Genomic DNA, 26,665 nt, shown 5'->3' with positions numbered 1-26,665 from the left:
TCAATGTCTGCAATTCTGTGAAGCAGTGGGCAAAGCACAGGATCTATAAAACAGCACTTTTGTGAATAGTTTGGTTTGCATGCATTTTAATTAGAGCACATTAGAGTGGGATTTAGAAGTGAAAAATGCAGCAAGGTGGTGAGACACAGGAAAGGTTTTGCTCAGCTTTTCTCTCCTCAGTCACAGAATCTGAACTGTGCAGACTGGTGCAGCATCAGGGGCAAAGCAGATGCCTAGATTGCATCGAGGCTCTGTGGCCTTGCCAGGTTTACTTTTTGGTCAGTGACCATTTCACAATAAACCAGGAAGCTTTGGGGTTGCCAGTGCAGCAGCTGACTGCAGAATTCTTGGGGTCATCAGTGTTTCACTCAGCTGCACTGCAAACACCACATGTAACACTTCTGACAGCCTTCCCTTCTGGTTGGAGTTCAAATATTAGCTCTGCTATCCATCATTGTGCTAAAGGGCTCCTCATGCATGGGAAGGATCCTGCCAAAAGGAGTGTGGCAGCAGGTGACAGGAGCACTGGAGGAGTGACACCACATCAGGAATTTGGTGCACAAAGGCAGGTTTAGAGCACCACAAACACACACAGGTTTGTAAATGGTCATGAATTAAACAGAATACCCCAGGTTTATAAACTAAACATTCCAGAGCAGTTAAACAAGGCTTAAACAACTAAAAAAAAAAATCTATATTTAATAGGGAAGCTTTGGGCAATTTAATTGCCCAAGTGTACTGGAGAGCAAAGTGTTTTCCCTATTTAATCACTGCATTTGATCATTTTGTGTAACATATCCAAGATTAGGTGTTCAGCAAGCCAACAGTGTTTGTATCTGATGTTTTCCATTCCAGAGACAGTGAGATCCAGGACCTACTGTGTCCTCAGCTGGCACAAAGCTTGAACAAAACTCCTGGAATGTTCACTTCCATGTGAACCAAAGCTAGGACTTTGGGGAAGGTGAGATCCAGGCAGGAGAGCTGCAGGAGTGGAGAGCACATGGACAAGCAAGCTGGCCCAGGTACAGTGAACAGTAGCACAGAAATGCAACTTGAGTTGAACAGAATAGTTCACAACTAGCTGACATATTGCTGTAAAACAGTCCAAACTGAATTTACTAATTCATGAAGTAACAATCACTGAAATTTGCTAATTACCCTCCTAAAAGCATCAGGAACACCAAGGAATCAGAGAATCCTCTCCTGTGCTGAGACACATTGCACTATATCCTACATCACCCTATTTTCAAGGGGCTCTTGATGTTCAAAATTCCTTTGGCAGCCCTAGTGCTCCCCACAATTCACTGTGAGATCTGAGGAAGAGCAACCAAGTTTCTGTTCAATTCTGTCTCACCTTTTGCATTAACAAGTTACACACAGGCATCCTTTGTAGCATTAATGAACATTAACATGCAATGGTGAATACCAGGAACTGACCAAGTTCCATTTGTTTTCCACTATGGTACCTTTTGATCTTATTTTCACCATGATCACTAGGTACACAAATTCATTTTAAAAATCCCCAACCTTACTATGAAACAAAAAGCAAGTGCTATTTTTCTAAGCAAGTGCTAAGTTTCCAAGCAAGTACTATTTTGAAAAATGCAGTAAAGCTGGTCTCCGTATTTTCAAGTTTTTTTAAGAAATCAGATATTAAGACACTTAAAATTGCTTTCCCTGACAGCTCTGGCCTTTCTTTCAGCCCTAGAAACAAGTACTGAAACTGAACAGTGCATGCAAATAAATCAGTTTCTCAGGTAATTTTGCAAACTGCATCTCAGTCTCAGTGTTTCAAGGCTCTCCCTTGAACAGATGATACAATCACTGATCACCACCAACACGACTTCCAGGCTGATACACCAACTCACATAAACGTGCACAGGCATGGAGAGTGAAAAGAGATACAGTTTTACTTCAGGTGATTCATCAGCTTGTTCAGATATTGCAAAATTTATCCTTTTTATTTAACAAGGGACAATGTGGTGTCAGAAATTAAAGCTCCAGCTATTTTGTCCAAACAATTATTTCATTCTGGTTTTATTTCCCATGTGTATATTTTTCTGGTGTACATTCCAGCCAAGAGCCATCTGATGTTTCCCTCCCTGGGATGTGAAACACAAAACACTGGTGTACCTTTATTGTGGAATTTCTTGTAACCATCCCCTCTCCCCCTGAAGTTTCATGGGCCTCATTCCATTTCACTGGAATGAAAAATGTCAGCACATGGAGGAGCAGGATGCACCTGCAATCCTGGAGCACACGATACTTCCTTGAGCTGAAGGGTCCAAGCTGGCACAGTTCCCAGAGAACACTTCCATAACAATTGGCTGTTGTTTTCCAGCTCAGTTTAAGAACAGCCAGAGATTCCCCAACATGTCCAGAAATGCTGCTCTGGACTAAGCTGAAATGATTTGTACACTGGCATGGTGGGGAGGGGGACATTGTCTGCATATTCTAGAAATTAATAAAGAATCTGAAGTGAAAATATTCAAAATGTATGAATAAACCCCTTCAGTAAATGAAATTCCCAAGTTTATACTTGTTTGGAAGCATTTAACCACAAGTAGCTGGCAATTAGTCCATTACAGGAATTTTTTATCACAAATAACCATTCAATGAATTTGTATCACACAGTAATTCTAGCTATCATGCTGACCCTTTGACTCAAAATTGTTTTTTAGAAGTTCAGGTATATGCCAGTATTTTTAAGCTGAATAGCAGGTATCTATCTCCAAGACAGAGTTACCTGTAACAAACATTCTGAGCTGTATAAACCAATAAAAGCAAATGCTCCTTTAACAGTTTCTTGATTATAATATCGTTGATTATTAAGAAAAATGCCTTTTTTTTTTGGAAAAGACTCAAACTACTCGAGAAGTTTATTTGAAAGCTGAATGTCTGTCAAATATTAGACAATTGTAATGTTACTTCTGCTATGAGCTACTGTGTGTTAGAAGTAAAAATTGTAGAAAATGTCAGTTTGCCACGATTATATAACACCTGACCAGACAACCTCTGATTTGTTTGGTGCTTTAAATACAGCCACTAGGTTATGCTGACAGCCATACAAAATGGACTTGCACTTTAACCCACAGCAGCAATATCAAGGTTGTGAACAGCTACAAAATGCAGCGTTTGCATTTTCAGTGCCATACCAAGTTGAATTCAGAACCACCTAAAGACAAAGCAGCAGCTGGTTAAAAAAAGAAAACAAAAGTCAAATTATAAAGCTACATAGTTTAGTACATTAAAACAAAACCAAGGACAATGGTATTTGTATAAGATTCCAAAAATATACAGATGGCAGGGGGGGAATAATCACTGTACACAACTCTGAGGTGGTTAAAGTGACCAGAGAGACTGAACAGTGCAAGACATGCTTTTCCAGTTACAAGCTCAAAACAGAAGTGCAAAAGAAATTAAAGCTCTGTCTGAAGTGATTTACCTTTTAGGATAAGGAAAGCTTAGAATATTGTCATCAGTGTAACAGAGAAATTTCCACCCCAACCCCAACACAGACACACAAAATAGCTGAAGTTTTACCATATACAGCATTTCACTCCAGTGATGTCCCCAGAGCCTGGTGACTCCAGGGACAGCTGGCAGGTGCTGGGTGTTGGCCAGGACCCAAGGGATGCACAGGCAGCCTCTCCTCTCTCCAGCTTTGGCTAAATACGGATCCCTGCCCTCCAGGCAGGGCGAGGGGCAGCCACACAGCCCAAAGCAGAGACTGACTTGTGGCTGAGGAACAAAGGAATTGCTTGACAGCTCTCTGTGCTCTCTCCCAGAGTTTGGAACAGTTTCAGGCAAGTGCTTTTGGCAGGCTGACTAAGCTGTACATGCATCTATCCATGCAAATGCAGAATATGGCTCCTAAGACCTAGGACCAGGGTGTGTGCATGTGAAGACTGGATAGAAGGCCCTTCTGTGGAAGTTTACAAAAATATATAGCCAATACTGCAGCGTAAGAAGTCAGTTTTACTCGTTACAGAGAACCCCAAAAAGTATTAACAACTTTTCAGACATTCCAGACAAGGTCACTTGTAACAAAAAAGGTCAAGTTCTCAAAAACAAGGTTTTTAAATGCGGATCTTTCCTTCAAGTGAACAGGACATCTGTTTTTACTCTTAACCATTTAGTCAGTTAAGACAATTTATTTAAGATTTCATGTGAACATATGCATAAACACAAATAAGTTTACTTTAAAACACATCTGCACGGAAAAAAAGGTTAACCCTTCAAAACATAACAGAGCAGGTCTGGTTAGTATGTAGCTATTGCAAATCTTAAAGATTCTGTGCATTAGGCCCACCCATATAGAAAGCAGGGGAAAAGTCAATGAAAGAAAATCACTGTTCAAGTCTAAGTGGTGTTTTGAAGAGCCAGCAGCCTAAGTGACACCATGAGCTGGTCACAGTATCCAAACAAGCAGGCCTGCTTGGGCTACCAGAGCAGTGTATCCTCCTGAAGGCGCTGTCTCCTCCGCAGTTATTTTCTGTTCCGAAGGCGTTTGGATTTCCTGGGACAGTCCGTGGCATCCACCGCCTTCCTCCTTTTCCTGGGAGATTGTTCGTTTGAGCCGGAGCCCGAAGAATTCCCCACCGTGCTCTCCATCACCTCGCGCAGCTTGCGCTCCAGCTCGGCCAAGCGCGCGTTCTGTTCCCCAATGATCTGGGTCTGCTCAAGCAGTTTCTGGTCTTGATCCTGGAGCTGCTTCTGCTGCTCCTGCACCTTGAGGCGCAGCTCCGAGATCTCCCGCTTCAGCGCCGTCAGCCCCGTGCCGTTGGCTTTCACCTGCTGCTGCAGCTTGGTGACTTCCTGCCTGGAAGGGCTCTGCTTGGAGAACAGCTGCATGGTTGTCAGCGCTGCAGAAGGCCCTGGAACTTCAGAGACAACTGTGATTAATGCTCTGCAACTTACGGGCACAAACGGCATCCCAGTGTTTGTATTTTCCTTATCCCTACTCCCCACACGTGAATCTGAGCACCCACTGCAAGTTATGTCAACAGGCAAACAGATTTAAGTGTCTAACAAGAACATGTGGTAATCTCAGAGCACAACCAGTTTAATTTAAAATACTTACAGCTTTTCAGTAGTCAGGAAAAATGTTCATAATTCATTTCCTGTATATAAGCCCCCCTCCTTTTGCTGCATCAAAAACTGTGTACAACTACTGTGTTGTCATCTAGACTTAGTGTCACACATATTAAGACAAAATCCCACAAAACATCTCCAAATTACTTAATATGGAATAGTTAAGACTGAATAAATATCTTTCATTAGAACAGCAAAATTCTGCTGTCTTAGCTGCAGCTAAAGTTCTAAGAAATTGTAGTTTGGAACTTAACAAGGTATTTTGGTATAACTTACATTTTAGAAGAAAGGAATTTATTTTCCATGCTTCTTTAGAATCACTCCTCCTAAGCACTAAAACCATACTGGAATCTGAGCTTGGAACTGTTGATTCTAATAAAGTTCCTGCAAATCAAGGAGACTAACAGCTACTGTATAATTTCTTTCACTTTTTCTGCCATAAAAGGTATCTATCACTTTTTCTGTCATTATACTCTTGTAGCAAGGCTGTGCAATTGAGGTGCAACTTTAAGTGCTCTACAGACAGAAGAGTCTGGAACAGTCATCCTCCTTTTCCTCTTTTTTTTCCATTAGGATGGCAGCACAGCTACCACTATGGGACACTAAGAGAGAGGTGCTGCCCTTCCCTCAACAAGAGGGAGGCATTTAATGCACCACAAAGCCTTGGCCTTGAAAAGCTGATTGATATCAACTTGGGTTTGGGCAATACTTCCTCAGCTGAGAGGCTCACTATATACTAACACATATAATTAAAAAAATTTAAACCCATATATAATTTTAAAAATTAAAGTACAACTAGCAGGACTATAATTTTAAAATTAAAATTTATATAATTATAAAAATTAAAGTACAACTAGCAGGATATACTAAAGTTGGCATACACACTTATGGCTAAAAGGATGGACAGGACATACAAGAAACAAAACCATCTGAAGTTGGGCCTATTGGTTTTTCCTTAAGATGTACTTTCCCTCCCCTAATTTTTACTAAGTTATCCTTCTAGAAAGTTAAATTTCACACTTCCTAAAATGGGAACACATCCTGTATAGGGAAAATGCTACAATTTTACCAATCGTTTGCCTTTACCATTAGGATAAATTCAGCCAAGAGGCAACTACCTTGGAGTTTAGCTCACAAAAGTTCTGGAAAGTCTGACAGAGTATTCCAAGGACCAGTTAAATGGCTTATTTATAGACTGTTATTTTAATTGCCTTTTCACTATTACCTGTAACTACTTTGCTTGTTAGTGCATAAAACAGTTCCCCCAGCAAAGTAAAAAAAGCCCATTCCAGCCCTCTATGTGCTATTACAGCTTAGACAAATTCATTTGCAGCTTGTCCTAAAAATAAAAGGCAGTGAGTTGTCATCTCATGTGCCAAATTTCAACCAAATGCAGCGATCAAGTCTCATTCATTGTGGCACAAAAGCATTTGTTTCATGAATACACACTATGCATAACTCCAACATCCATTCAAGTGACTGTTCTTTTAGCAGTACAAAGGCTCCTTAACTTTCAAAGCAAATGAATTTCAGTTAGCATTCTTAAAAACAAGTATCATCAATATTAATGTAATAAAGCTCCCCTGGAAGGGAGGGAGCTTAGAAAACATACAGTGCTGTGATTGTTTTAAAGAACAACTAAATAAAAGTTAACTATACGTTGGAATTAATACCTGGGGCAGTTCCTATTAGACGTCCCGATACATCTGACCCAGGCATCTTTCTTTTCAGTATTGGAACAATCTTCTCATCAAAATATTCCATAGCCATGGAGGAAATGTCCCTTAGTTCTTGAAGAACTTCATGAGCTCTCTGAGGAGCTCTTGTAGAGTTTACATATCTTAGCACTCGATAAATTTCATCTATTACCTAAAACATTTAAGAAGAATTAGGATTTTCTGATAAAGGCAAGATTATTTCAGTTTGTTCTAGGAATTCTGGCATATTTAGGGGTTTTTACCACATAACAGTTGCACACCACTGTGTGTTTTAGTTCCAGATCAGCTTTTTGAAGTGTTGCTCATGATGTATCAGAGAAGCTATTCATTAAATCTATCACAACAGCTCTCTTCAAAGTCATGAAATAATGCTCATTAGGTGAAATGTGAAGTACAGGCATAGTTGGCTTGCAAGTTACATAATCTATACTCAGCAAAGCATGATCATTTCCTGCAGGAGAACCTGAAGCAAGAAGCCCTAAAGCAGAGCAGTCACTATCCCTGCCAGCCATGAAACAGAATTGGAGTAAGAAGAATTAGCATTATGTCAGCCTGAAGAGCTGTAAATATTTACTTGAGTCCACTTCCATACACACAAAATATTACAAATTCAGATTAAATCCAAAATATATTCATTTACAAAACATCAATTCACTACTGACAGAGAACAAAACTCTCTTGACAGGTTTGGAAAGCAAAGCCCTTTAGTTAGGAGAGATACAGAGAGATGAAGGGAGATTTTAATTTATGAATTAAAATCTGAGGCAGGTCAAGATAGGAGTGCTGGTCTCTTAGCCAAAGCTGTACAGGTATTTTGCACAGGATTAAGAATGTTTGAAGAACACACATAATAAGGACCTTGTAATACAGTTGCACCTTCTGGTCTGATAAAGGAAGCTTAGCTAAAAAGTCCCAAAAGCTAGACAAGACCTAAGTTTCTCATCAAGCAACAAACAACAAATGACTGCTCTAATTTCATCCACTTTATATCCTATTAGCAACAACATCCTCAATAGAAAACCTTGCAGCAGTGCTCTGCTATCACAGAATGCTGAACCTCAAACCAGGATTTGCATATTCTAACACAAATTCACTTCCTGGCAGTTCTATGGTGACATTTCCTGAGGGAAGCAAAGCAGGTGGGAGGGAAACCTCAGACTGTAAGTGAACACTAAGCCTTGAATCTGATTGACCAAAATATTAATTAATGGGTGAACTGATAACTGTGCTGAGAGTGCAGCAGTGCTAGCAAACTCACACACCAAGTAAATAATTAAAAAAAAAAACCACCAACAACTTTTTAGCAGTTGTATCAAAATAAAATCAAGGTGCTTACAAGCTGGTGTCCACAAGGAAAAGAAAACTCACCTGCCCAACTCCTGCACACCCCTGGTCTAAGATAAACGCTGCCCTTCCCTCTGCTGGGCTAGGGTGAGTTCTGCCTTTCCCTCTACTCTTCAGAACAGCAAAGCAACTTTTTTCTTAAGAATCCCATTTACCCCATGTAAATATCAGGGACTTAAGTTCATTTGACTTCATTATATTAATTTTTTAAAAATACATGGTATATAACAGTATAATGTAAAGTCATACAAGGATATAATTAAAAATAAATTAAATATCAAGTCAACAAGAGTAACAGAAATAAGATAACAATAAGAATGCATTCCCTGCCCACAGTTTATCCTACCACTGTATGCATAAAAGCCTGCATGCTTCCCCAGAATCCTTTCCATTCATCTCACTGCAATTCAGTTCTCTGCCCACCAAAAAGTAACATCAACATATCCACACCTTATAGGGAAGATCAATGAATAGAGCATTAGGATAATGTTCACTGATCTCATTTAATCCCTCAGCTGTACCAGTCTTCCTCTGAGCCTGATTTTGTCAATTCCCCTGTGCACTGGTGATTTCATAGCTTATAAAACATCAGTATCTCAAATGTACATCTTGCCTGCATAATTTATATTTAATGCTGGGCTGCTATTCTAAAACACCAGAACTGTTCAGTAATGTTCCCATTTAACACACTTTACATTTAAAATTAATTCCACCTACTGTACAAAAATATACCATCCACTGTAATACTGAACAGTGTTTTGACATACTAAATACCTTAATTCAATTAACCTGAAGTACTCAAATCCTTAAGAAGGTGCATAAAATCATGATTGACTGAGTACCCAGTGTTATGTGTAATCTAAATTACTACATCTTCAGATGGCCTGATCACATGTTCTTTTTCTAAAAGGTTGTAGAAGATGAGTATAGCACAAGCCAAACATCAGACTCAAGAGAGAATCTAAGGGCAAAGAGAAATCTAATTTATAATAATTAATATTTAAATATAGCCTGGTTTAGTAATTTCAGACTGCCTGGTAAAACAGAGTATTGGCTTGCAGGTTTATTTGCAAGTGTGTATATATATATATATATATTCACAATATCAATTTTCCTCAGCTGTGCCAGGTTTACACAATCTTATTTTTAAACACAGATACATATTCACATAATACAGTCTGCATTTTACCTTTCCAGGTATGAAGCAACAGAGATTGGAATCCACATACTTCATGAAAGTCATATTTAGGAGAGAGAGCCTCGTTTCCACAGCAGCAAGGATGTCTGCATGGCGAGCTAAGGAATGGTTTCTCCTCTCTGACTCCCGTCTGGAAAACACACCACGAGGTGACACTCATTTAACAAGGAGTCAAAAATCCAACTGTAACATTTGTCAAGTTAATTTCACCCTTAAAACCCTGTAACCAATAATATCTGTCTTCATAGAAATAATAGATACTATAGAGACCCAGCTAGTAACCTATTAACCTAGTGACCCAGCTACACTTCCTTAGACAAAGTTTGTTTTCTAAGTAATTACTATACCTTATGTATAGTAAATTTTGTATGTAATTGAGGACATTTAAGAACAAGAGTGCAATACTGACAGCAGCAGACACTGAGTCAGAGGGAATGTATTTATCCCACTCATTCATATGGTCAGTACTTCAATGCAATTGAAATAATAAATGTAATATACTGGTAGTGAAGTTTACACAGTAAATAACTACTGTGAAGTTTAGGTTGAGCTAGAAACCCTTTTTGAGAAAGGATCTCTATGCCAAGTAGCATTTAGTTTCTTCACTCTGACTGGGAAATCTGATAGGACACAGCAGCAGCTGCTCTTATTCAGTGGAAAGAGGAAGAAAGATATGGCTTTAGTGAGAAACCAGTTCCCAGTAATGCTCACATGTCAAACCCCTCTTCCTTGTTCCCATTTAATCCTTGCCAGTGATAAACCTTGCCTTTTTTAAAGCAGAATATTTGATAAATCATCAGTGAAGGCAGTTGTTCTTGAAAAGGAATGGCATTTATTCATTCCCAGGAATCCTCGTTTGATTTGCCAAAAGAGTTGATTAATACAGAACCCAGACTTCTCTGTTTGAAATACCAGACACACTTCTCACACCACTATTCTGTAATTAAATCTTAGGTTCAAGGTGCTTTTACACCAAAAAAAATTAAATAAAGGCAAATGTGACTCAAATTTTCAAGATATATAAGAGAATTAGCCAGAAAGGAATTTCTTTTCAATAACCTGCTTAAATGAATCTAACATAATTAAGTTTAGTTGTAGTTTTAACTGGTACATACCTTGGAAGTTGAGCTTTAACTTGCTTTTGACACAAATTGTGGTATCTCTCCACTTTCAGAAATCCCTGATTTAACATTCTCTGGCAAACCAAGTCCATGCGCTTACAAACCTGTATTTAAGTAAAAAGAAATCTTAAGGCTCAATTAAGGCCACAACTCACTTTTACTATTATCTTATCCTACCTGCCAGCTAGCAAAAGATTCTCTTACAGTTTTTTGCTCCATTTCAACAAGCAAAACCTGCAGTTGAGATGAAGGCATTCCCATCGCCACCAAAGATCAGAATACTCCAAAAAGGAGCAGCTATGTTTTACACAATTCACAAATAAATGTTGATTTTGCCTAACAAGACACAGTGGGCTGAATGGCACCCATTAGAAGTAAATACAATTTCCTCTGATTTTAATGGAAGCTGCAGATGCCCATGCCTGGCTTTCTGCATGGTCTCCACAGTGATTCTGGTAGATGAAATTAGTATTTTGTAGTCTCAAAACCAGAAACCTTTACAGACAAAAAATCACCATGGTTTTCTTTCAGTGTTTAAGGCTTTTGTTTTTTAACTCAACCACAATTACATTTAAAAACACATGGAAAACACTGCAGATGGAACAAGATTCTCCTTTTTGTATAAGAAAGTCTTCTCTGTTTAAATAATTCCTCTATTTGCTGTTGGACACCAGTAGTCTCAGGGGTTTTTACCCCACAGATTTAGGAAGAAGGGACATGAAGAGCTGCAGAAGATACAATAAGTTAAACCTTCACAAAGTTACCCCTTACAGGACAAAGCCAACTCATACAAAGGTTTAAAGCAATTGCTATTCAATTCTGAAGATACAAGAGCTTAGTGACCCAACTGTTCTTTGAAGCAGTTTTGGGTTTGTTGGGATTTTTTAGCTACTTAGGTCCACAGCTCCCACTGTGACCCCACTTGCCAATAAATAAGTCTGTTTTCTTTTTTTAAATAAACACTCTTTTCCTCCATACACTCATCATTTCATAACTTCAAAGTCTGTGTAAGTTTATACCTTGAGGAAGAAGATTCTCACCTCTCCCAGTAAAACCTGCAATTACTTTGTGTAATGCCTTCTGTATAAAAAGAAAGCAGCTCTGCTTTGTGAGCCAAGTTCTGTGAGAACGGACCACTTTCAGACAGCTCAGACAGACATCCACAGCCCTTTAAGCAGTGGCCGTGGATCTGTCTGTGCTCCTCGGTATTACATCCTTAACAAAGAAGGATCAGCCATGCAAACGGCACAGGGCGAGCCTCAGCACACTCAGCGATCCAGTTAAATCATCTCCTGTGTATAAGGAAAAATGCCGGCCCTTCCTACAGGAAGGAGGAAATGGTTCTTTCCTCCCTGAGCTCGCAGCGGATTTAAATCGTTTCTGAGTCAAGGCTTTGCAGCTTTCTGGCAGCTCCAATGGCACCGGACCCTGAAGCAGGAACCGGGCCCCGCACAGGGCTGCGGCAGCGCTGCGGCCCCCGGGCAGCACAGGAAACATCCCCGGCCGCGCTCAGGCGGCAGAGCAGAGCGGCTTTACCCTCGCTCACAGTGACACCTGCCGGCAAAGAGACCCCAGGGAGCCGCAGCCCAACACACCAACCGCGCCGGGGTTTGAACCTTCCTCCTCCGCTTGTCCTACCCAGCAGGAAGGATTATTTGCTCCAATTTCTCGACATCACCCATATTTAGCCAATAATCGGTCCACAAGCCAAACTCCGGGACCACCAGAAATCAAAAGTGTTTGTTTGCAACTTATGTTACCAATCATCTCCTAATTCTCAGCTAGTTCACCAGGTAAACCACAGAGCACCTGGATTTATAGGAACAGAGATGTAGAGTAGCTTCATTACACTTTTAGGTGTCCATAGCAGTCCAAGACAATTGGATATTACATATCCAACAGATCATAAATTGAATTTTCTTATCCTTGTATTTGCAATGTTGGTGAATATTTTCTTATTTTAGTCACAGAGCTGAAAGAGGCTGTGTTTCCTCAAAGGTCAAGTCCAACCAGACCCTGTGTTCAAGTTTCAGGGTTAGAAAGGTATTCCAAATCCATCTAAAAAGCAGAAGGAGAGGTTGTGCTGACTTTTACGTGAAAGCAGCTTCCTATGATCCTATAAACTAATTTCCACTTCATTTGTAAACACACAGACACAATCTACTAACTTCCTTAAAAAGCATGTTTTATTTCTATCAAGCTTCACTACCAGATAACCAGCTCCAAAACAAATATAAAATGTCCTGGAGTACTTAGATTCAATATGTTATTTTTCTTAGACAGAACACTGACACCATGTCTGTAAAACGTCTTTTTTAGGGTAAAGTAAGTTATTTTTAGGGAAAAATGCTTATAACTTCATCAAGAAACCTTAAAATAGAAATGCCTGTAAACACAGACTGACTGAAACTGGGAATATTAAAGCCATGCTGTCCAAACTGTGCAGGAAACAAGCACAAGTTTGGTGAAGAATCGAAGTAATCCTGATGTGTGTCAGAATCCAAGATAACTTTCTCAGAGTGTCCATGGAAGGAGGTTGTGGACTGTGAGATTTTAATCATGCTTTTTGTAGTAATAGCCTGAATGGAAGTGCCAAGCTCAGACATGTGACTGAAAAAGAAACTGGAATCTAAGAATTTCATTATTATCCCACTGAGGTAAAAATTTCAAAGCTTCTGCAAGTCACTAAAAATATCCCTGTAAAAGGAGCCTTCAAAAGCTGGAAGATAGTGAGCTTGCCTGTCAGCATGCACAGTGGGCTTGTCCAAAGCATTACAGCTTCAGACATTGGCATCCTTGGGGTTTTCTGTGCTTCTCTCGTGGGGATCATCACAGGAAGCAGATGAAGTAAATACTCAAAAGGGCTGAAAGCAAAAAGCTGCTGCTTTTCCTCTCATTCACTTTGTCTGAACAAAAGTTTGAGGGCTCAAGATTTCCCTCATTTCAGACATGACTGCTCTCTGAATACCTATTGTTTAGTCTCTGCTCTTTGGATCTACTTCAGTGCTTAACCTGTAGGTGCTTCACTTCAGCTTTCTCACACAGTGACCCCAGGAACAGCAGCTTTATGCTCAGGAAAGCTTTGTGCACAATGAGGGGCCCACAGCCCTGCCCTGCCTGATGGCAATCATCACAAGCAGGAAATGTTCTTTACCTCATCCTTTGAGGACAGAAAAAGACTTCTGGATCTCATGCCTGAGATTCTGCTCCTCATTATGCTCTACATAAACAATGCACATTCCTATCTCCATTTCAATCTGAAAACATTCTGGTGCTCTGTGTCCTCCCACCCAGCCAACTCCTCAGTCTGGGGTTTTGTATACACTGTACATCCAAACCCAGTTCAGTCCAGAGATGTTTTTTTTTATGGATCACTGAGCTAAGGTGCTCCAAAATAAAAAGCACATTAAGACATCCATTCCTTCCATGCTGGGATCCAGAAAATGCAACAAAATTACTGATTTAGGGAATCCACATTTTTTTGTCTAAACATGATCAAACTTTGTTTAGGTTGATTGATGTCCTGGATGTTCCTGCCTTCCTCAAGATGCTTTATCCCATGGAATTCTACATTCCAAGGGGTAATGAGGCTGCTTTTGGGCATGTTTCTAATAGGCATGAGACCTGAGCAATTTCATATCTGTCATTCAATTAATGTGCTCCTGCAATGTATCTTTAGCACAATACTACTTATTATAAGAGACACATTCATCTTTGATAAGCAGCTCAAGTCAGTCCTCAGAGAAAACAAAAATTTACTTTTGTGCAAGGCAGCTCTTAGAGCAGGAACACACAGGTCTCTCCAAAGGCTACTCACCACCTTAAAAAATCCCAAAGTAATGAAATTTCATTCTGAATTTATGCCTGGGCACTACTGTTTTTAAAGGCTACCTTAACTCTCTGACAAAGCAGCTGGAGCTATGAAGAACACGCAGTGTCTGCCAAAAGAACACCTCCAGCTCTGAGCAGCCACCTGAGAGACCCAGCTGACCAAGCTTATGGGCTCACAGCAGAAAGGCTTTGATTCTTTACATTACTGCTGGTTAACAAAAGGCTGCTTTCTTCTCAGAAGAATGCTCATAATGCCTTCTGATGTGCTTAAGGCAACAGCTAGGAATTTGATGGAGATTAATTTTCTTGGCTGTCACTGACTCAAAAACTCAAAGTAGGGAAAGACCAACTGAATCGTTAGTTTCCTTCATTTTACACCCAGTATTGTTCTACATGTGTTTCAAAGTTGGTATTTATCAAGTCTGGTTTTGCATATTTCTGAAAGGGGCAGTCCTCTTCTAGAAAAAGGAACTTGGAGGTGCTATACAAGAGAGGATAAAAGTGTCACATTTTACTTCCTAAGTGCCAGTGAGAGTTAAACAGCTGGTTTAGTCCTGACCTCCTCACCTTCACTGCCAACAGAGCATTACAAACACTGAGAGCTGGAGAAAGAAAAAGCCTTCTGAGGACTTGTGGGAGCTCCCACAGGCACTGCCATTCACAAGGTGCAAGGGAAAGCTGCAGCCACGGGCTGTGCCTGCAATTCTGAGCCTGAAACGTGGCATATCCAAACACCATGTGATTTACTTCCCTTCCCCCTGGTCAAACTGCAGGTACACCTGGGATCTTGGGGATACCAACACCAAACACCATGTGATTTATTTTATTTCCCTTCTCCCTGGTCAAACTGCAGGTGCCACCTCTGATCTTGGGGATGTCTTGTACAGGGCCAGGAGCTTTTGTGATCCTCATGGCTCACTTCTAACTCAGCCTATTCTGTGGTTCTCAAGCACCACTTCTTTTTGACAGATCCACTACCTACTCTCACAGAAGAAGCTGAAGCCTTGAGGGGACTGACAGCACACTCTAGAAATATTTAGGAACTGGTGTGCTTGGAGCAGTACAAATGAGAACAGATTTTCTGCTTGAAGAGCTTTTGGTTTATAGTTACAGTCAGGATGCAACACTCCAGGTTGCTGAGCCAGGACACAGGCAGTCCAATTTCCTGCAGAAATACACTTGTAATATTATCCAGTTTAGACTAATCGAGTTCTTAAAATAGGAATGGTACAGTGCATGCACATTTACTAAGAGTTACATAAGCTGTGCATTAATTCCCTCACTATTATTCCATTTACAACCTCGTAAGGGATTCAGTAAGACAACAGCTTATCATAATATGACATGGTTTACATCAGGCTCCTTCTGCAGGCAGTTAAATATTGATATACATTGATCTCCTCGCTGACAGCTGCGGGGTTTTTTGGCATTATCAAGTTCAGAGGTGCAGATACTATATGCTATTAATTACACATCCACTAAGACTGGAAGAAGCAGGCAGGTTTTTTTGGTTTGGTTTTTTTTTTTACATCTTCTTTTTTGACCCACATTTCTAGATAAAGGAGGATTCTTGGAGCAGCAGGCTCACCACCTCCTACACTTGTAGGCTTAAGCCCTATAAGCAAAAATAAATACACATATGAGACACAATAGACTACCCACCCCAACCAGTCACTGGGAGAAACGAGGCGCCGGCAGCCCGGTGCTTTCTCACAGAGCGTGAAAGGAATGAAAGAAGTCAGAGACGGAATAAAGAGCTTTAGGAATGCGCGTATGGCAGCGCACACGGAGAGCGGAGAAGGGATAAAGCCCCATCTCACCCACCCCACCTCATCCAGCCCTTCCCCGGCCAGCGCAGCAGCCCGGCGGGGGCACCGGGGCCGCCGCCACCGCCGCCCTGCCCGGGCCAGGCGGGCTGAGCCCGGTCCCGGCCGCAGCCCCGCGGCCCCCGCCCCGCCGCCTCCCCTCCGCGGCCCCTACCAAGCGCAGCTGGCTCGTCTCATCGTAGGACAGGAAGCTGAGGATGCTCTCGATAGCCACGATGGGCAGCCCCATGAGCGTGTTGCTCTGAGGCGGCGGCTCCATGGGCGCCAGCGGCTCGGCGGCCTCCGGCAGCGGGGCCGGGGAGAGCCGCGCCGAGCCCGGGGCGCCGCCTTCGCCCTCCGACACGAGCCGCTCCTCCGGCGCCGCCATCTTGCAGCCCGTCCTTCCTCCGCGGGGGGACTGCACCGCCTCTCTGTGACGCCTCTTCCGCAGCCGTCACGGCGGGCCCGCCCCGGCACTCCCGCAGGGAGTGAGGGAAATGGAACCCCCAGCGCTGCTGCGGCGCGTGAGGGTTCGGGTCGCTGCTCCTGCTCGGGGAGCCGTTCGTGGGCGGGTGCTGGAGGCATAGTGCCCGACTCTCGTCAGTGGTGCCTGGTGATAGGACGAGGAGCAAGGGCCGTAGACTGAAACATGAGAAGTTTGCCAACACGAGGGAGAATTTTTTAAGTTGAGGGTGGCAGAGCAGCTGGAACAGCTGCCCAGGGGGGCCGTGGAATCTCCCTCCCTGGAGACAGTCAGACCCCGCCCGGACACGTTCCTGTGTCACCTGCTCCCGGTGACCCTGCCTTGGCAGGCGGTTGGACTGGTCATCTCCAAAGGCCCCTTCTGACTGTAATGATTCCCATGTAGGATTCCCACTCTCTCTGTTAGGAATTTCCCTAATACCCAACTTGAACTAGTCCCGAGGCGGCTTTAGAGCATCCCCTCGTGTTCTACGGCTGCAGGCCGGAGAGAAGGGATGAGCGCCTCTCTCCATGCCCCTCTGAGGAAATTCCGTGGGAAGGACCTCCAAACCTCGGTGGGAAGAACTCCCAAACCTCCGTGGGTGCTGCTGTGCCCCCAGTCCAGGAGTGCTCCGTGTGCACAGCACAGTGACCTAGCGGGAGAATGTGCTTGGATTACAGTGGTGGAAAACGCCTCTGTAGCCCCTAAGCGAGACAAAACCACATCCTCATTGCAAAGTAATCTAGCCTGCTGAAATTTACCTATGGATGGGCGAGCACCCCTTCAGTGTTTGGTGTCCAAGCTGCCCCTGCTCTGGTGGCACAGGGAGCCACAGCAAGCCAGGGCGCTGCAGGTCCGCTGCCTTTGGGATCAGAGCCAGCTGGCAAAACCCTCAGCAGCCCGAAAACCACTGCCTGGAACCAGCCATAACTGAGCAGGCAGAACACCCAGAATAAAGCAAACTCTGCTCCTTTATTTGCCTTGTATCCTATATGTTAAGGAGGTTTCTGGATCAGACTGCTGGGACAACAAGGGGATGGGACCAAGCGCTGTTTCTAGAACATTCCATGGTGCTTCTGAGAAGAGACACTCCTCAGTTTCACAAGCATTTTAGCCTGACAGGAGTTGGCACAGCCTTTGAAAAGTATGGTGCCAGTCTCCTCAGTGCCTTCAGCAGCTGCTGCTGCTGCTTTGTTTCTCATCAGCAGCGTTGGGTGTCTGTGCTTGACTGGGGAACTGGTGCTGCTGAAGACTGACTTGCCAGAGGAAATCACTAAACAAGTCCCAAGAGTGCTGGGAGCAAAATGTGTGGGAAAAAGACATCAAATGTTTGGGGAGAACGAGACCTCTTCTTTCAGTACCTGCACCAAGGTAGTGCAGCTTAAAATAGTACAGGACTAAAGAATTAGCTGCCTGCAGCATTTCTGTACATTTTTTTTCAGTCATGCTTCCTCTCTTTGAAGTTTTATCCTAACCCATTTCTTTCACTCCCCCCTCTCCTCAGAATCTCATCTGCAACCTCTTTCTTAAAAACAAACAAACCAAAACCAACAAACAAACAAACAAAACCCCCCAAACCAAAAAGAGGCATCTGGAAAAGAATTAACTTGGGAGCAGGGCAAATGCAAGGGTAAGGCTTTATGTGTGTCATCCTAATGGCACTCCAAAAATGTGTGCTGAAATTAATATTTCCTTTTTGGGAGCAGAACACTGTGTGCCTTGTATGGATCTGGAAGTGTTTTGCTCCCTCCCCTCAACTCATCAATGCTGCTATCTTGCAGCAAGGGTTTTATTCTTGTGCGTGGTTTTCAGACCTGATCTCCTTTCACATGCGCCGTCAGCAGTTTAAAACTCACTCAGGAGAATTCTTTATGAACTTGTGACTTGGCACGTGAAGTTTGGGCTGGCAGTGTGTTGATGCTTTAAAAGGAAGTGGGATTTTTCATCCTACCTAAGCATATAAGATTTCACTTTGCTTCAAGAGAGTGTTTCTTATTTTTGCTCACATAATTTAGACAATTTCAGTTTTTTAAATACAGCTCTATGTTTAATAAATATAAGCTGTATGTTTTTCACATCACCAAACTCAAGAAATACAATGAACAATATATATTTTATACCAACTATATACATAGCTTAACAGTTAATAAGTCTATTTTAGTGAGTTGGGTAATTCTTCTGCCTTCCAGGTTCTGACTCATGTCCTTCCCCAGTGGATCTGGTGTCATTTTTCTGAGCATGCATCACTTTGCGTTAATTTGGAAAAACACAGTTCTCATGCACTTTCACAAAACCCCCATTACAGACTCTCCAGTGGATGAACTTTTCAGTTATTTTGGGATACTGTGAAGCCAGAAAAACTTGCTAATACTTTCTGAAAAGGATAAAATAAAGTTATGTAGAATCTGTTTGCATATTACATGTCATGTATCATCTTGAAATAGCCTTAAATCTTGAAATAGCTATAGTTTTTATTTAACCATGTTAGAATTATGAGCATAGTTGGATTGATTTTTTTTAACTTCTCAATGACTCACAAGAAGATGTTAGGAGAAATGAATTTTTTCACTCCTTTCATGCAAAAATCCACATAATATTTTGATTTATGTTTGGGGGAATGAAATTTGGATTTCTCCATACTCTGACTACATATTGTGCTCCCAACTGACTGGAGTGTGGTGTGTTCAGGCTGTGAAATTTTACTGAAATTGTGTGGAATATTTTGGTTGGGCTTTGTATGGAAGCAAGCAACACCAAGAACTGTGATGAAGAGGAAGGAGCGTGGCTCAAACACAAGTCAAGTTGTATCTGTGAGATCTGAGAAACGAGGAGAAATTAAAGTAAGGGTAGAAAGAGAGAGAGAAGCAGAAGCTAACAAGCAGACATCTGGGAAGATGGGAGTGGTGGAAAAAAATTAGCAGCAGGGGTTGGAGGTGGAGGAAAGTGTGTAAGTAGGTCAGAACTGTCATGTTGATTAGGAATATTGGAGCACAGAGGAGTAACGTGCTCAGAAACTGATGGCAAGAGCAGAAGTTGGGTGGGAGGAGAACAGATTTGTTTTATTAAGTCAGTGTAATCAATAGAAAAATAGAAAAGCCTTTCCCACACGATGTGTTTCCTTCTCGGGGGCAGCAGCAGTTTGCTCACTTCATGGATATTGGGAATTTTTTTTAAAAAGATTTAAAAATTTGAAAGAAGTCTGGTCTATTCACACAGCTGTGCTTTCATTCATGCTGGACACTAAGGCAGAGTAAAGTCTTTCTTGCTTAAAGGTCTTTTTGTGAAAGGCATTAAAAATGGAAAAAAAGTAATATTTAAATTTCCCTTGAGTGTGTTGTTAATAATCACAGCAGTGTAAATTTGACCACATTAATCTTTCACAGCTGAAACTTTTAATCCTCTAATAGGTAAATGAGTAAATATTGTGGTATGAAGTCAGCTTCAGATATGAATGTAATCCCAGTTTAATTAAATCGATATAAATATTTAACTGGATCCTTTGCTGTTTAATCAGTTTTGGACCCAGTAGTGCTACATGTTGCATAAAAATCTGGTTGAGAAACTGACTCTAAAATCTACATCTACCCTTTTATTTACTTCTAATACTGTATATTAGGTATCTGAGAGTGATGATGTGCTGATGTTGAGAGGCAGAAGAATATCATGCTCCTTGGGAGATGAGAGGTAGAAGCAAAAGGAAAACAAGTAGAAGACAGGAAAACATAAAATAGATTCTCTCTAGATTTTTCTGAACTGAAAGTGTGGGGACCAGACCAATCTTGAGTGGTTTATGTAGGCCAGGCATGTTGCACAGTCAAGCTTTCATCAAATATGTTTTCCTGTTTCAAATGTCAATAAAAAACTTAAAATGTTTTCATATTCACAGGGAAATGGTATTTGTAGACACTTACTGTATTAATTCTATAATACTACTACTAATTAATTACAAATCAGGTAAACTGATGTACTTGGGGAATAAAAAAGACAAGGCTTCAGACAAATACCCTTTCTATTTCCTTGTAGTCAGAATACCTCCCCCAGGGAGGGCTGCAGAATCAGCTCCTGGTGGTTACACACCCTCCCTCACACTTGTACTCAGAAGTAATTTGGTCAACAAGCTTAGATAAAAAAATGAGAGGTTTTCATTAGATAACATGACTTTTGCTAGTTCTCTGTATTATTCTCTTGTAGGGTGTTTGCCATCCCTAGGGCACAGAATTATTATCACCATGAGGAAGGGCTCAGTTTTGATGTAAGTTCCAAGGAATTCCTTTAATTTCAGTACACTAGCACATATTTGCACTCTGATAAAGATAATTCAGGGAAGGCATCACTAATGTCTCTGTGTCTCAGAGATGTCAGTTCAGTTTGGTGAAATGCCATAGACACAACAAACTGCACAAGTAATTTTGATGTCCCCAGGTCCGCCAGGGTTATCTCAAGCAGAGTTTGATATTCTGAGGCACTGGGCTATAGCTCTGTGTGAGAAAGTGCAAAGAAAATAGATAAATTAACCATGAGAAGAGGTTTACAAAGGCATGGTCTGCTCAGTCCTGCAGTCACTTTACAAAAAAGATATTGTTGAGGGCCTGATCTTGAAATAATTTTATATTTTCTGAAATCCTTCTGGTTTAATTCTCTCTTGACTCCAGAGGGGCTGCTAGCATGAGCTCAGTCTGGCTTCTTGGCAGCTGAGCAGTAGGGATGAGGCAACAGTGGAATGGCAGTGTTCATTTAACCCTCCACATCCTCCAAACATCCAGCTGGGATGAAGCTCCAGAGTCACTGTGTGGCTCATCAGTGCCTTCAAATTTCTGGGAAGGAATGGCATTTTGTCACAGAATTTCTGTGTCCAGCTGCTGAATATATTTGTGCTTAATGAGCATTTGTTTCAGTTCCTTCCCTGATTTTCCTCCCTGGCCAGCTCCTTTTTGGGGCTGGGTGAGTGGCTGCAGGCAGACAAAGCTTTCCCAATCAGTGTAATGGCCCTAAACAGACGTTTTGTTACAGAGGGTTTTCTGTCAGGATCTGTGCTCAGATCAATTGACAGGGATCCAGAGTGAGGGTAGTGAATGTAATTTGGTTATTGAGAAGAATGGCAGCTATGTGTGATGCATACAAAACACTAATTTTGTTGAGGGATGCTGGGGTCTAATGGAAGAGGAAGTTTCTTTCTCCTCTTTTGAAGACATTGCAGACTTGCTTTAGCTGCCTGGTTGTTCAATTACCTGTGAGGGAAAAAACCCCACACAGAATTTAAATTACATAGAAAAGACTTTTGAGTGAGGAAATTAGAATTTTCTTCCAGCAAGTAACTTGAGAAGTTGGAGGAGCTTTAGTTAAATAATTCCTTGTTGATCTGGAATAAACTGAAGACTTCTCTTTAAAGTGAGTGATGCTTGTGATATCAATGACACTTTCTATTTTTAGAGAATCATCCTTTGAAACTGTATTTAAATGATCAGCTTAAGGCCTGAATAGGTTGCAGCAAGATTGATGCAGATTTCTGAAGTATTTTCTGAGTGCTGGTGGCTCTGTACAATTATTAGTTTACTGAGTAACATGATAATGTACTTTGTGCAGTGGGTGCATGTGGGACTGTCACAACTTGGATAATGGGGTTATTGTTTACAGAGAGGATGCAAGTTAAGCAAGAAATAATTTTTAACTAACTTTAAAGTTACAAAGTCTGAACTTTGGTGGTTTAATGCAGTTGCTTATATGCATGACTAGCTCCTACATACAGTGCCCAATGCTGTTTATATTTAGTTTGTGTAGTAGTAAGTGCTATTACAAAGCAAGGCACCTTCTCTCATGGCTCTGAGTGAGGTAAATGTAACTCAGCTGTTCCTCATGTTGGGAAAATCTAGATTTGATTTCAGCTGTGACATAGGAATGTGACAGAATGCAGTTATTTGTTTAGATTTTAAATGGATTTAATCTGAGTGTGAATAAGGAAGCATATGTCCCAACCAAAATGGACTTGGTGTGAGCACAAAGCACACACCATCCAAGGAGGGCCCTGATGATGATGATGATGATGATGATATTCTGCATTAAGCATGCCCTGATGTGATAAACTCCCTAAGGAGGTTCATTTCAGCTTCCAGACACAAGTTTAGAGAAGTGGCTTATCTCCAAGGGGAAGGTATGTCTGCTGCACAGCTCCTCAGTGTCCCAGAAAACTACACTTAGAAAATGGGCTGACAGAAGCTGTGGCAAGCCAGTGTCTTAATTTAAAATTTAACTTATTAAATGCTTCTTGATGTGCTGCTTTGAATGCAGCATGGACCAAAAGCTTTTTCTTTGGAAGCAGCCACTGGAATAACATGGGAATAACATGTTATTCATGCTACAACATCATGCTAGCTGATGTTATTAGCAAATTTCTTAAAAGATTTCATGAATCTTACCTGTAGACTTTGGTATTTGGTCAAGCACTGGAACAGGCTGCAGAGGAAAGTGATCGAATCATTGCCCCAGAAGTGTTCAAAAATGTATATTTATGGCACTATGTTTGTGAAGGACCTGGCAATGTTGGGTTGATGGTTGGACTTAATGAGTTTAGAGGTCTTTCCTAACCTTAATGATTCTATGGTTCTATGAACTAGGGAACTTTATTTGCCAGCTGGGACATAGACTCAGTCATTGCTGCATGTTTCCCCCCAACCTGTTTCTGCTGTAAGGTCTGTTTAGGTGAAATTGAATTTGCATTCCAAATTCAATTGTAGGAATGCAGCATTAAATAGTGGAAATGAATCTAACAACTACAAGAGGGCAGCTGGTGGATTAGCAGAACTGTGTGCAGGTGCTGAAAGTGTTAAACCATCTGTTTTCTCTTCTTTAGCTGCATTTTCTCTTTGTGAGGAAGTTTGACAACACGGACTAATCGAGGTCTTTGTGTTGAATCACTGCCTGGAAAAGCCTTATCTTGAGCTGAAGAGGAGCTGTCTAAATTAGATGCCAGAATTTCAACATTGCTGGAAAGAATCCAAACTTATGAAGCTGCTGTGCCACAGCCCGATGAGTTTAGGTGAGCAATTCTCTTGGCATGTCCCTTTTTAATTTTTCTTTTCTTTTCTCCACAGCAATCTCAATTCCAAAGTTTTTCCTTCCTTCTAGGCTCTTAAATCATATCCTTGGGGAATTAAGAGCTCACAAGACTGACTTGGTGGAGTTTTAACAGTAGGTGGCAGTGGACAGCAAATCTAACCCAGCTGCCCTCCTGTACCTCTTCTGTTGCTGCAGATCTCTTGGTTTATGTCAAACACCCTCTGACATTACTGCCTTAGAAGCAGTCTAAGAAACATATTCAGCTTTTTGCTGAATAATTGAAGGGTTTATTAAAAACAACCGAAAGGTAGAGTTTGTTTTTTTCCCCCCTTTAAATTCTTATGAAATCTTGCAAAAGGAATGTCACCTGATAATCCTCCAAATTTTTGTCAGGAGTGTGAAAGGGGACTTGTCTGGTCTGGAAGTAGTTCTGGGCAGTCTGGCAGAGCAGAGGATGTGAAGTTACTATTAAAATTGCTTGGATACAGCACTGAAGGAATTATGTGGAGTTTTGGAGTTCTAAGTAGTGTGCTGAGAGCATGAAATACAGCAGTGTTTTTCCAGCCCTGTCCTGCAGATCCCATTGAATGGGAAGATTAATGACAAGAAAATATGATGTTGTTTATTTCTATGATTATCATTACCAATACTGTATGTAACGTCTCTACTGTGGTTCAGATCAAGTTGATCTCCAATGGAAATAATAATTCTGCTACATTTCTGTTTAGTGGTTTTGTGGACTTATTTTCCTTTTCTTGGATACTTTTCAAGCCATTCCAGGAGTATGAGCTTCCCTTGAACTGATGCCTTGTGAAGACTGATCTAGAACAGAGGCTAGACAGAGTTAGAGAATAAAGCAGGGATTTATTAAAAGCCTCAATGGATCCACCTTGGGCAGCACAAGAGCCCAGCCAGGGCTACACCCAAGATGAACCCAGAATGGTCACAAAATGGACAACCAGTTCATGAGGTCTCTCACTTTTATAAGTTCTGGTCTATCACAATCAGGTGACCCCAATGTCTAGAAATGATTGTCATCTGACTCCAAGGCTTTGGAATGCTGAATTCTCACTTTATTAAAACTATATTACTACTATATTATTGCTAAAACATTATACTATACCTTAACTATACTACAAAGAATACTGAAGAAAACTTGTGACTGTGTCCCAACAGTCAGGACACAGCTGTGAGTGATTGGCCAAGGAAACAAAACAATCCTCAGCAGAATCCAATTGACAAATCACTTCAGGTAAGCAGTCTTCCTAACACATTCCACATGTGCAAAACTACAAGAGCAGCAAGCAGAGATAAAATTTGTTTTCCCTCTCTGCTTCTCCAGGAAAAAACCTGAGACAGAATTATGTCTCTGTTCAGAGAGCATGTGAATACCACACTGGTCCATTAGCATATTGTTGTTAATTGTCCAATTACAGCTCCAGCCAATGAAGTCCCATCCTTCTTGTTTTTCTCTCTTCATTCCAGCCTTGTTTATGCTCTTGGGCCTGAGATTTGGATTGGTTGTCCTTGGTCCCCAGCTAGAGAAGGAATTGTTTTGACTACCTCCTCTGTGAAGAGAGCTTACTATTCCCTAATATGAAGCTCAGAACTGCACACTAAAGCAGTAGCTTTTTTCAGAATCTGAAAAATAGAAAAGCTAAAGCATCAGAGCCCTTGCTGTGATCACTTCTAGGGAACTGCATGTGGCCTTAGTCAAATGCAGCATGCTCTGCTTAGGCCAACCAAAGGCAGTGGGACCCAGGGAAAGGGTGCAAAGCTTCAGCTGTCCATGCCATTGGCTCCAGATCCTGTGGATCTCATCTTTTCCTTTTTCTGACAGCTCTGTGTGTGCAGGACTGGGAACTGCTGCCCCTTGCCAATGCTCCTGTGCATGACTCACTTATCTCCAACTGTTACACTCTGGAGAGTGAACATGTGCTCAGAAACCCTCCCATATTTCTGCCCTCTCTGGGGGAACCATCAACTCTCTGCTGATAACCCAAAAAGTCTGTTCTGGAATTAATAACCTGTTGTGAGAAATTCATGGCATGCTTCTGTAGTGAAATCATGTCTGAGTAGCTGTGAGAGGCAGGAATGAGAGGCAGGAATGAGAGGTGCTGTAGGGAGGGTGGGCAGTGCTGCTGAGATAGGCATGGGCACAAGGGGTTTGACCTGCAAACCTGGCCAGCACTGTCCCCTCTGCTGGAGAGGAGCTGGGATCTTCAGTGCCAGGCCAGATGGCACTGAGAGCCCTCACTGCAGTGTGTGAGTCACAGAGCCTGCACAGAGCTGGAAATAAAGACCTGTGCACCCCTTGGAGATTCATTTCCTTAGCAGGGATGGGGTTCTGCGTGGATGATGTCAAAGTAAAGCTTGAGCCAAAAGAGACTTCTGTGGATTGGCCTGCAAAAGGCTTGTGCTAGCAAAATGTGGCTACCTCACACACACACTTATCTGAAACACCTTTTCTGCTTGATTTTTACCTAGCCATTTCCAGGTTCATTTTACAGGCTTAAAATTGTTCTTTTAATATTCTAATTATTAGAATTATTTGCGTCTGTATTTAGGGAGTGCATGAAAAGATCACACTCCTGATTTTATCCCTTACCAACTACATGCTTCTAAAATTTCAGCAGGTGTGACCGTGTTCTCAGGGGTCCCAGGATGAGGGAAGAGACGAGGATCTGACTCCATGTTTCAGAAGGCTGATTTATTATATTATGATATATATTACATTAAAACTATACTAAAAGAATAGAAGAAAGGATTTCCTCAGAAGGCCACTAAGAATGGAATAAAAAAGAGTGATAACAAAGGTTTGTGGCTTGGACTCTCTGTCCGATCCAGCTGGGCTGTGATTGGCCATTAATTAGAAACAACCAACATGGGCCAATCACAGATGCACCTGTTGCATTCCACAGCAGCAGATAATCAATGTTCACATTTTGTTCCTGAGGTCTCTCAGCTTCTCAGGAGGAAAAATCCTAAGGAAAGGATTTTTCATAAAAGATGTATGTGACAAGCAGGAATTTGCAGAG

The 26,665-nt window shown here is 41.6% G+C and overlaps 1 protein-coding gene across 1 annotated transcript; it reads right to left on the bottom strand.

Annotated features, from left to right (window-relative positions):
• Positions 1–766: 766 nt before the first annotated feature.
• On the bottom strand, positions 767–16,599 carry FBXO28 (F-box protein 28). The gene is made up of 5 exons (XM_064709469.1): positions 16,287–16,599; positions 10,470–10,579; positions 9,346–9,484; positions 6,768–6,963; positions 767–4,883 (listed from the first exon to the last, which is right to left on the bottom strand). Exons 1-5 carry the CDS (start codon positions 16,497–16,499, stop codon positions 4,489–4,491), a joined length of 1,053 nt encoding a protein of 350 aa, XP_064565539.1. The 5' UTR covers positions 16,500–16,599; the 3' UTR covers positions 767–4,488.
• Between the last annotated feature and the right edge of the window lie 10,066 nt (positions 16,600–26,665).

The sequence above is a fragment of the Zonotrichia leucophrys genome, chromosome 3 (genome assembly GCF_028769735.1).
Source record: "Zonotrichia leucophrys gambelii isolate GWCS_2022_RI chromosome 3, RI_Zleu_2.0, whole genome shotgun sequence".
In the NCBI taxonomy this organism is placed as follows: Eukaryota; Metazoa; Chordata; class Aves; order Passeriformes; family Passerellidae; genus Zonotrichia; species Zonotrichia leucophrys.
The sequence above is the reverse complement of the archived record's forward strand: the minus strand, read 5'-3'. Positions and strand labels throughout refer to the sequence as shown.

Excerpts from the sequence above, each read along its gene's own strand:
- FBXO28 (XM_064709469.1), bottom strand. The coding sequence starts at position 16,499 with ATGGCGGCGCCGGAGGAGCGGCTCGTGTCGGAGGGCGAAGGCGGCGCC. Across the intron at positions 6,964-9,345 it reads GTTGCTTCATACCTGGAAAG|GTAATAGATGAAATTTATCG; the intron begins GTAAAATGCAGA and ends TAAATGTTTTAG. Across the intron at positions 4,884-6,767 it reads TCTAATAGGAACTGCCCCAG|TTCCAGGGCCTTCTGCAGCG; the intron begins GTATTAATTCCA and ends TTGTCTCTGAAG.